This window comes from Cebidichthys violaceus, unplaced genomic scaffold (assembly GCF_023349555.1).
Source record: "Cebidichthys violaceus isolate CVI_PGR_0920_01 unplaced genomic scaffold, fCebVio1.0.p SCAF_173, whole genome shotgun sequence".
In the NCBI taxonomy this organism is placed as follows: domain Eukaryota; kingdom Metazoa; phylum Chordata; class Actinopteri; order Perciformes; family Stichaeidae; genus Cebidichthys; species Cebidichthys violaceus.
This window is the reverse complement of record NW_027176344.1, coordinates 44,773-56,261: the sequence shown is the minus strand read 5'-3', so window position 1 is coordinate 56,261 and position 11,489 is coordinate 44,773. Positions and strand designations below refer to the sequence as shown.

Here is an 11,489-nt window from a genome sequence, read left to right as displayed (position 1 = left end):
TTCACCAGTTTATTCAGTATTTACATGACAAAGTGTAGAAGCAGACTCAACGAGTCCCAGAAGATCAGGACCAGATGATCAGGACCAGAAGATCAGGACCACATGATCAGGACCAGAAGATCAGGACCACATGATCAGGACCAGAAGATCAGGACCAGAAGATCAGGACCACATGATCAGGACCAGAAGATCAGGACCAGATGATCAGGACCATATGATCAGGACCAGATGATCAGGACCACATGATCAGGACCAGAAGATCAGGACCACATAATCAGGACCACATGATCAGGACCAGAAGATCAGGACCACATGATCAGGACCAGAAGATCAGGACCACATGATCAGGACCACATGATCAGGACCAGAAGATCAGGACCACATGATCAGGACCATATGATCAGGACCATATGATCAGGACCAGATGATCAGGACCAGAAGATCAGGACCACATGATCAGGACCAGAAGATCAGGACCAGAAGATCAGGACCACATGATCAGGACCAGATGATCAGGACCAGATGATCAGGACCAGAAGATCAGGACCAGATGATCAGGACCAGAAGATCAGGACCAGAAGATCAGGACCACATGATCAGGACCAGATGATCAGGACCAGAAGATCAGGACCAGAAGAGAAGAGGTTTGTGTGTAGAGAGGAAAACAACACGCAGCACTTCCTTTAAGATAATTTATTTTTGTACAGTAGAGCAGAGGTTCAGAGGTCGCGTTGCATCCACCGAGCGGCTCAGAGGAACGACGGGGAGGATGTTACAAACTGTGACGCCACCATGTCCTCTGTGATCGCTTAGCATCTCAGAAAGACGGACGGGCGGTCTGTGAGACACGAGGCGTCCCACACCTGAAATGCTGCCAGATAAAAACAAAACTTTTGTGGAGGACGCGTTCAAAAAACGCCACAACTCTCTGACGCACAAACTCACGCCACAGTATTCCAGATGTCACACTATCGGTCCTACCAGAGCCGTCAGAAATAAACATAGATATATATTCTCATCCTGTGTGTGTGTGTGTGTGTGTGTGTGTGTGTGTGTGTGTGTGTGTGTCCTGGTCGTTTTGTCCGTGTGGTAGTTGTGCTTTGAGCGCCGTGGGGTCGTTGGACGCGGTCCTCTCTGGGAGGGTTTAGGCCCGGGTGACGGGTGAGGGGGGGGGGGGGAGTGTTCTCCGTCTACTTGGGAGGCCTGTAGGCGATCTTCCTGCTCTTCAGCACGGACCACCGGTGTCTCTTCATGTAGTAGATCAGAGGGACGAGGATGCCGGCGCCCATCAGCAGCTGGGAGGAGGAGAACCAGAGCGGAGAGGTTAACGCATTGAGCTCCACCTTAACGTGTGTGTGTGTGTGTGTGTGTGTGTGTGTGTGGGGGTGGTACCTTCAGTCCCATGCGTTTGCGTTGGTCGTGCTCCGGCTCGGCGGCCCACCTCAGGAAGGTGCACACGTCTTTAGCGACCTGGCTCATGGTGGCAGGTGTTCCTGTGGAATCAGAGAGGATTTTAACGTGGAGCTCTCCGGGACACGGCGGCTGAGGACGAAGTAGTTCAATCTAGTGTTTGTTTGCGAGTCGGGTCCGAGCATCTTCACGCACCGTCGTCGTACTCCAGCACCTCGTTGTAGATGGGCGGGGCCATGCCGATGGCCTGGCCGACGAAGTACGGGTTGTAGTAGAGTCCCTCCCTCACCTCCACTCCTGCCGGGGGTTCACAGTATCCCGTCAGCAGGCTGAACACGTAGTCCTCTCCTCCGTGTCTGAGGGGACAAGTGAACGAGGACACGAGGATGATCTCAACGGGCCGAGCTCAGCGCGTTTACGGTTTCTCGGTCTGCCGGTCGTTACCTGGCGTTGACGATGTAGCTGAGGTCTGGAGGCAGCGCTCCGTTGTTGGCGTTGCGGGCCGCCTCAGGGTTGGCGTAAGGCTTTGGGAAGTAGTCCGACAGCTTCCCGCGGCCGGGTGAACATCTCTCCGCTCTCATCGGGACCGTCCACCACCTCCACCTGAACACAAGGAGCCGTTAAAGCATGGCTGAAGACCAGAGAGCGCAACCGCAGACTAGGAAAAACAACAGCCATCACAAAACGTGGAAACCGTAAAATACTGAGACATGTGGGATCAGTTTAAAACCACACACACACACACACACACACACACACACACACACACACACACACACACACACACACACACAGCCTCACCTCCTCGGCGATGGTCTTAACCTCGGCCTCTGTGTGCGACACTCCCACCAGGTTTCTGAAGGCCAGGTACTCCATACTGTGGCAGGCTGAACACACCTGCTTATACACCTGGTAGCCACGGCGAATACTGCAGGAAGAGACAGGAAGACAAAGTCAGACTGAAGGTCAAAGCGAATGCAGACACTGGAGGGAGTGTGTGTGTGTGTGTGTGTGTTCATCCAGCCTACCTAGCGTGGTCCAGAGAGGACAGAGGTCCAGCGTGGCTCCAGGGGTACTGGGGGGGGTGGAGCTCCAGGTCGGAGGCTTTGACGGACTGGTGCAGCATCAGGGCAAGCCCCGCCCCCCCGGCCGTGACCACGCCCATCGTGGTCAGGGCGACCTTCTTGCTCCGAGGCAAACTGGCGAAGGACATTTTGGCCTACGAGGAAAAAAAAAACAAAGACCACAAGATTACAGTTAAAACCACCGAGAGCAATAATGACACGTGATAAATGATCTCAACGAGGTGTGGTCTTCATTAAGCCTCTCTCTCTTCTACACTCTGGGTACGTCTGTGAGAAATGTCAAAGATATTAACAGTAACCTTCAGACGCAGTCCATTGACATTTATAGTCTCCTTATATTTTGGGTAACTAAGATATTATGAAGTTATACGTCAGCTTAATAATGAAAATATGACAAAACAATCAAAGCCTGAAACTAACAATTATGACCATCAATTAGTCTGCCGAGTTATTTTGTGATAAAAAAAATTAAAAATCCCAATTTGTGGAAGCTGAGTGACACATTCTGCACCACCAGTCTGAAGCCAAAGAGAGTCTGACAGCATCAGCAGACAAAACAGATTTAAGATTAATATCTACCGTCTATCAACTCAAGGGTTCAGCTCTAGTGAGAGGAGAGTTCTGCTCCAGTCACTGCATTGATACTACTTCTAGGAGCAGCAGTTCATCTCATAGTACTTATGAAACTGCCCTCCACTTCCGTAACCAGGCGTCACATGACAGCACCCCTGTGTCAGGACACACACACACACACACACACACACACACACACACACACACACACACACACACACACACACACACACAGAGCCTAGAACCAAGCTACACACAGGAGAGGCGCATATTTACAAATGTGGGACTTGGTGAAGTGTTGTCTGCCGGTTGACAAGTGACACATTATTTAAAAATCACAAATAATGGAATAAATAGTGGACTAGTGGTTCATCTATCCATCCATCTACCTGTCTGTCTGTCTGTCATCCATCCATCACACCTAAAGACTGCTTTGATCACCGGAAGTCCTCTCAGTCCTTGAAATGCTAACTCGTTAGCTCGCCGCTTAGCTTAGCTACTTCAGCCGTAGCAGCTTATGCCGAAAACATCTTAACGACGTGACCCATGTCAAGATCAACACACTTACACACACTAACAACACATGGCGCAGCGTGCACATTCCCACCCATGTACCTCACACCACGGTACAAGTTTCATAACGAAGCTAACTTTTAAATTTGCCGGGTAGCTGTCACGACTTCATGCGCTAGCTAGCGTTAGCTAACCGGCTAGCTTGCGCCGTGTAGCCGATAGCTACCAACGTTTTCTAGATCTTTTGCGTCTGTTGTCGCATTAATTGACGCCATGTCGATCTCCGTGTTTAAATAGTGACAACATAAGAGGAGCTGGGGTCACGGTTGTTGCCGACATCCTAAAAATGTGTGAGAACACGAGTGACCTTGTCTCAACCCGCTGACAGCAGCCAGGCTAACAGTAGGACACCTCCCACAGCTCGTTCACATCAAACACATTGTCCTGAACTCACTCCGTCCCGGGTGAGAAACACACGGCTCCGTCTATCGACCTACCACGGGGGTCTTCATAGTTTTCGGTGTGCCGAGGAGGAGACACACTCTCCCACTCCCCGATAGCACCGAGACTCGTAGCGCCGCCATCTTCTTCTCTGCGGTCCTGAGTTTAGAGAGAAGCGTCCCGCACTCACCCGACGACGAGAATCATACTGTTTCCGGCCTGAACCTTCAAAATAAATACAACCTGCGACGAAGTGTACTGTGTTGTCACGTAGCTCTCAACTGTCAGAATAAAATCACCGAGAGCCATAACTCCCATTATGTGTGAAACAAGTAGAAGAATCAATGGACTTTATTTTTCATCCGTTACATGTTGTTCTTGTGTGTGAGCTGACGTCTAATGTCTAATGTTTAATGTTTAATGTTTAATGTCTAATGTTTAATGTTTAATTTAGCTTATCTGACATTTAGCAGGAGGCAAATAAATATTATGTACTGCATGTACAGCTTTGGCTACAGTATGCTGATTAATCAGTACCATTAATTATAACCACACAACTTTGTGACATAATGCTCACATTAAATCATATTGTTTTGATGTCTGTCACAGCTATATAGATTACACCTGTCTGTCACAGTTTGAGATATTTGGTATTTTGGAGATAAATGAGTATGTCTCCTGTATTTTTCTTTGCTCAGTGTTTCTCTCAGCGTTGAGTCTTCTGCTCTTATTTTGAAGGCATCCCTCACCGACAGACCGGAAACACCTATCGGGGCTGATTCTGGCTAACTTGATGCAAACTTACACAACGTGGATTTACACAACCAGCTCTCCGCATTGTTTAGTAACAACTTACGAAACAAAAAAATAATTAAAAAAAATAATTTTAATGATCAGTTAATAATTGATCAGACGCGTGAAGATGAACGCAGCGGCTGCTCTTCATAGCGTTTGACCTCCACTGTGGAGTTCAGACTGTGACTAAAGTAACGTGATCTTAGTTATGACAGAAACCATTTAATACACTCCCTCTCAGTTTATTCGAGTGGTTCGTGGGGATATGAGGATATGAGGTCATGATTCCGCCTCCAGTGACCCCGAATAACTTTTGAAGGAGGAAACTTTATTGAACCGCCGTGGACAACATGCCCTTTCCCCCGTGGAATCAACACGTGGCACTGTTTTCTTTTTGATTCCTTCTTCGTTGTTTCTGAACACAAGTAGACATTTCGACAAAATATGTGACTTATCTTTATTTGAGGGTAGATCAAAAGTCTATCCCTTTAGTAAATAGTTCACGTTCTTTATTGTCATGTCCACAACAGTTACAGAGGAGCAGTCCTTCTCAGACTCCCTTGAACTATAATACTGAATGAAATATAATGCTGCAGGTAAAAGTAAAACGTCTGTATATATACACATATATATATATATATATATTTTAGCTTAGCTTGCCTAACTTAGACTGTGGTGAGCCCTCATATCAGCCTCAGATAAACGTCCCTGTTTAAACCTACACATGGACACATGCCTGTTGTTTAAAGACAGACTTGAGATACTATGAACCTTCACTCTAACAGCGTTATTGAAGCGTCACAACCCCAAACAGGACAACAACAGAAGACATGAAGCGGTTGTTCTTGTGTCCTCCAGAAGATGGAGACACAGCGTCAAAAATGACTCACACATAAACTGAAGCCTAATGTCGCTCCTCAAAAACTGCAAAAGAACTCTTTGATACGACTCAGATGGCTGAGATGACTTCTCTGTGTTCTTAAATGCTCTTTCATGCACAATAATGCATCCTGTAACAAGCTGGACTATGTACTGGTGTGATGTTTGAAGGTCTGTGGAACTTCTTCTCCCGTGTGCCAAACGAAAGGCCTTATCCAGAGTGACACAGGTCATATAGAGAATATATATCTATATATATATATCTATATCTATAGATATATATAGCTATATATATATATATCTATATATATAGATATATATATATAGATATAGATATATATCTATATATATATATCTATATATATATAGATATATATATATATAGATATATATATATATAGCTATATATATATATATCTATATATATAGATATATATATATATATAGATATATATATATATATATATCTATATATATAGATATATATATATATATAGATATATATATATATATATATCTATATATATATATATATATATATATATATATATATATATCTATAGATATATATCTATATATATATAGATATATATATATCTATATATCTATAGATATATATATATATATATATATCTATATATATATTATATATATATGCTCACGTTACAGGTGCAGTGGACTCGGTGACCCTGGAGATCTTTTGGTTGCCGGCATCTAGTGGTCACTACTGGTACTGCACCTCAAAGGAGCTAAAACATAAAGAAAAGGTGTTACTGCGACCAAAACTTGAATCTCACCATGTATATATACATACACACACACACACACACACACATATATATATATATATATATATATATATATATATGTATGAACAACGAGTGAAAAGCAGGATGTTGTTGTTTGTATTAACGTGGGTAATTTGTGCTTGTAAAAGATGGAATTAATCACCTGAATCAGGTATTGTAACATGTAAATGGTGCAACAATACTTTATTAAGTATAACTGTTCAGACAAACGCATCGCTACATTGACCTCCATCAGAGACACGAGATGGAGACGGAAGACGTACTCTAAATAATAAAAAGGACAAACATCCAGCCTGAAATATTAAGATACATAAAAGCACCCAGCTTGTTTGAATGAGCTGAAGTTGATTGTGAGTGGAGGCGCAGATGGATGTTTGCTGTTTTGACAGCAGGTGGGTAATAAACTATTCATCAGCCCCAGCAGTGTCTGTCATCGCCCGTCACGTTGGCTTGACAGGAGGCCTTCTCTGTGACGCCGCCGCCAGGTACGTGCCGAGCATGCGACTCGCTCCGAACGCACAGCGAGATGACAAACCGCTACGGCCTGATTCTAGACTCAAACCAAAAGCTCATCGGACATGACACACGAGCAGGAAGGAACCTAGAGCCTCACTTTGTTCACCGTGATGTCGGAAGACCACAAGGAACTTTATCAGAACGGCAGCCGCGTGGATAAAGTAAGGATTACGTGCAGCTGATGCTCACGTGACATCACTAACAGAAGAGTGATTGGTAAAAGACCAAGATATTCTACATATTCTATCCTCAGTGCGTCAAATACCGCCGTAGAGACGCCGTACATGGCTCTGAAAAGTGAAGCAAAACCAGGAAGTGTGTTAAAGCTGCATTCTCTCTAGTGTCCATCAGGGGGCGACTCCTCTGGTTGTATAGAAGTCTAGTCTAAAATGACTCTACTTCTCTCTTGATTTATTCCCTCAGTAAACATTGTAAACATGAGTTTATGGTCTCAATCTCTAGTTTACAGTCTTCTTCAATACAGCATGATGTTCATTTAGTACATTATGCTCCATTTAGAGTCAAACAGACCATAAAGCAGGGGATGATTTAGGGGCGGGGCTACACGGTGATTGACAGGTCGCTGGCGCTACCAGAGCCATACATGGCGTCACTACGTCACTCCTCTGCAGTCTAAACTGGTTGCAAAAAGTTAAGATGGCGACGGCCGTAATCCAAGATGGCTACGGCCAAAACGCCGAAAGCGTGGCGGAATTAGCAAGCGAGCTAGCTCACTAGTGTACAGGTGACTGTTAGCTGGCTTGCTAATTCCACCACGCTTTAATGCTACACTAGATACAGAGGCTTGCGGTCCTGCTGCTCCAAAGATGGACAAGCTAACAAGCTAACACGCTAACTAGCTAACAAGCTAACAAGCTAACTAGCTAACTAGCCAGCCATCCATCTCCGGAGCTCCGTTCGCTCTCTTCCTAGTGAGCTGTGACGTTTCCTCAGTCCAATGACCACTGAAAACTGTTCCTGTTCTACCTCTATGAGTGTTACAAAACGTGTTTGAATATCTGTTTTTGGGGAAAGTGGTTGACGTGAACAGAGAAGATCACAGAACATGTTTCTCCTAAAAGCACACCGACTGTGGAACTGATTATTGCTTCCTTTGTACAATCATGTTATTATATCATAAAGTAAATCAGGCTTCTAATTAACATTCAGACTGTTTTCTTACATTTTCCTGTCACTGATGGATTCGTGCCACGTTGTGTGTTTGTCTCTCTCCACTGTTGGTTTGTTAAAGCTGGTTTGAGTCCGTATCAACGTCACCATTGAGAGCGTCTCTCTCCTGTGTTCTGTGCAGCTGCAGCCTCGAGACATCGAGCTTTTCAATCAGCATTAACATTGTTGTTGTTGTTTTGTGCTGATCAGCAAAGAGTTGAGTTCTGGGTAATTAAAACGAGACCAGATGAGCGTTCGCACGCTGACAGCTGAAGTAATTCATATACTTGCATATTTCATGGTTCTATGCTGCGCGTCAGGAGACAAAAGTTTGGCTTTTCAATCAGCATGAAAAGACACAACTTTGCATGTTTCCACAGTTTTGTCGCTGAATGCATTGATTATAACGGAGTCACAAAGAAAGATTTTAATTTAGATTTTAAGGTAATGTGGAGCAGATCAACCGTCACACGCTGGTGAGCAGATCTGACAGCTGAAGTTATTGTCTCAGATCTTTTTAATGGCTGCCGTGGAAGCGTGCTGTGTAATTATAGACATGCTAGCTGTCATCCAGATTATGGGCTGTACATCAGGCTCTGCGCGGGCGTGCCTTCTTCAGACTTGTGTATTTTGAAGTGCACTGCGACGTCGAGTGTGGATTGTTGTGCAGAGAATAGTGCGTGTGTGTGTGTGTGTGTGTGTGTGTGTGTATCGGTGCTCCTCACTCGTGCCGCGTCAGACGTTTAAATCACAGCGAGCGGCTCTTTGACAGCCAAATGTATCCGAGTCTGTGACATTAATTATAGCGGCGTGTGAGCAGATAAACAGGCTGCAGGTGCGGCTGATTTAACTGCTATGCAGGCTTCTTTTTAAAAGAGGCAATCATTGATCTTTGACTTTCAGACACTCAGAAAAGAAAAGGAGCAGGGCTAGGCTGCAGGGCTAGGCTGCAGGGCTAGGCTGCACATGAAGCCGGCAGACAGGATCAGCTCAGTGATTCATTTGAAAGGTATCGAGGTGAACGGACAGGTTGAAGCCGCAGAGCAACCGAAGCTCTAAAGGAAACTAGAATCACCGCCTCGCACCAACCGGTCAAGTTGTCTACATTCATGTCCATCCAAAATGTCACCGTGTTGTGTGAGGTCACAGTGACCAGTTCATCCATGAGTTCACGTTGTATAGAAGTCTAGTCTAAAATGACTCTACTTCTCTCTTGATTTATTCCCTCAGTAAACATTGTAAACATGAGTTTATGGTCTCAATCTCTAGTTTACAGTCTTCTTCAATACAGCATGATGTTCATTTAGTACATTATGCTCCATTTAGAGTCAAACACACCATGAAGCAGGGGATGATTTAGGGGCGGGGCTACACAGTGATTGACAGGCCTCTACCAGAGCCTGTTGTTGAGCCTTAAATATGAATGTGTCTGTACCTCATGCTTCTGGAGATTGATGAATGTTGCTCATGTCAGCCTGACTTTTCATCTGGACTGTAACATCTCCTCGGCTCGATGTAAAGCACATAATGGAGCTGGAGCATCAAATGTACTGAGCTCCTCGGGGGCCATTGTCTCCTCGGTGCTGTTTGAAGTCGCCCCGTGTTGTTTTTGGCCCCGTTATTTGGATCAAAGACGGAGATCACCAAGCAGCATTAGAGCATCATTACACTGATGCATTAGATCTTATGTGACATCTCCTTTCCCCGTCTGTGTATGCTCACTCGTCGGCTCTTTTCAAGTTCCTCTCTCCTCACTGAGCCTCATCTCCTCACCTCTGCTCACCAACCAAACAACAGCAGCAGCATCAGCATCAGCATCAGGCTTTTCTGCTCGGAGGCTCCAACAAATGTATTCTGAATATGTTTTCACCAACCTCTCAACCAAAGATGATTATTTCTAAACTCTGAAGCCTGCAGAGGGTAAAGAGGAAGGTTGTAATCGTGGAATCAGATTCCAACAAAAACTCATCATTGTATTGATGTGAAAGACATACAATACTTTCCTACACACACACACACACACACACACACACACACACACACACACACACACACAGCGGTAACCTTGCATGACTCTCCACAAAGGTACAAGACCTTGATTGTCGCGCTGCGCACCAGATCAATACATTTATTAATGAGCGCTGATGACGGCGGTCTGGCGCCGCATCCTTGAGACTCAGGAGCAGGTCGTTGTTCGTGACCTCGATGGATTCTCAGTTCAGACGAGCAGAGCGAGCATCGCAGGCCGTCTCCCCCACCTCCCACCACATCGCTGAATAATTAAATCCAAGCTTCCCGAGATGAGCGTCGTGTGGATTGAGGGGCGGTGGGGAAGGGTCAGCGTGCTTTTTGAACACGGACATGTTTTATTCACGGATGAAGGAACACGAGAGCGTGACACGAGACAGGTGAAGGTGTGCACTGGAGGACTTGTACGGCTTCTGTTCTACATTAAAGCCAATCGTTTTCTAAACATACCATAGTCTGTTTTTCAAGGCAACCAGTGGTGTCAGTTCATTTATTAGGTCACTAACCACCGTTAAAAACACTTTATTCTTAATAAGAAAGATTATTGTTGCATTGTAAAACCATGGAAGAAAAAAACAAACAAGATTTTTACCCATAATTTAGTATCTCATAAGTTGGACTCACCATGAGAACATATATATATATATATATATATATATATATATATATATTTTTTATTTTTTTTTTGAGACTTGAGGTCGGACTCAGAGATCAGGGACTCCACCGCTGAACCACAGGCATGCTGGAGACAAAGTGGTGGATTATGTCTCCTGAAGAATGAATGTGGAGTCAAAATTGGTTTACGGTGAAGAAATCAAGTATCATCTTCCTGTTGTTGGGAATCGTGGGCTTCAGAATGAATGGCTTTGCAGGACGCAAGAAACAAAGCGAGAACGTAGCTTTGACAACAACCCCAACTATTGATCTGTGTGCTAGGTCCTCCTGAAAACTCTACGGGGATCTGATGTCTTGATGTCTGGTATTAACGGTATAACAACGGTATTATTTTAGGTGTAGTTCTTAGAACCGGCTGACATCTCTGAGCACTTCAAGTTGACGTCACTGTGGTAAATGGAGCTGAAGCTTTGTGTCTGTCTGTCTGTCCTGAGCTGTATATTTTGGACAGACACTATCACTGTGCTTTTATCGCCGTACGCCTCGTCTCTCCTGCTCTAACTGTCAGATTGAGCGGTGACTAAAGCTCATCTACACAATGAAGCCGACGTCCTTGGTTTTGGTGCTCATGGTAAGTAAATAGAAAGCACAGGAG

The 11,489-nt window shown here is 44.8% G+C and overlaps 1 protein-coding gene across 1 annotated transcript; it reads right to left on the bottom strand.

Moving 5' to 3' along the window:
- Nucleotides 1-678: 678 nt before the first annotated feature.
- Nucleotides 679-4,212, bottom strand: cyc1 (cytochrome c-1). The gene is given in 8 exon segments (XM_068712789.1): nt 679-1,295; nt 1,393-1,493; nt 1,606-1,766; nt 1,855-1,961; nt 1,963-2,013; nt 2,212-2,338; nt 2,439-2,629; nt 4,079-4,212. Coding segments are annotated over 8 exon segments (930 nt in total). The 5' UTR covers nt 4,166-4,212; the 3' UTR covers nt 679-1,190.
- Between the last annotated feature and the right edge of the window lie 7,277 nt (nt 4,213-11,489).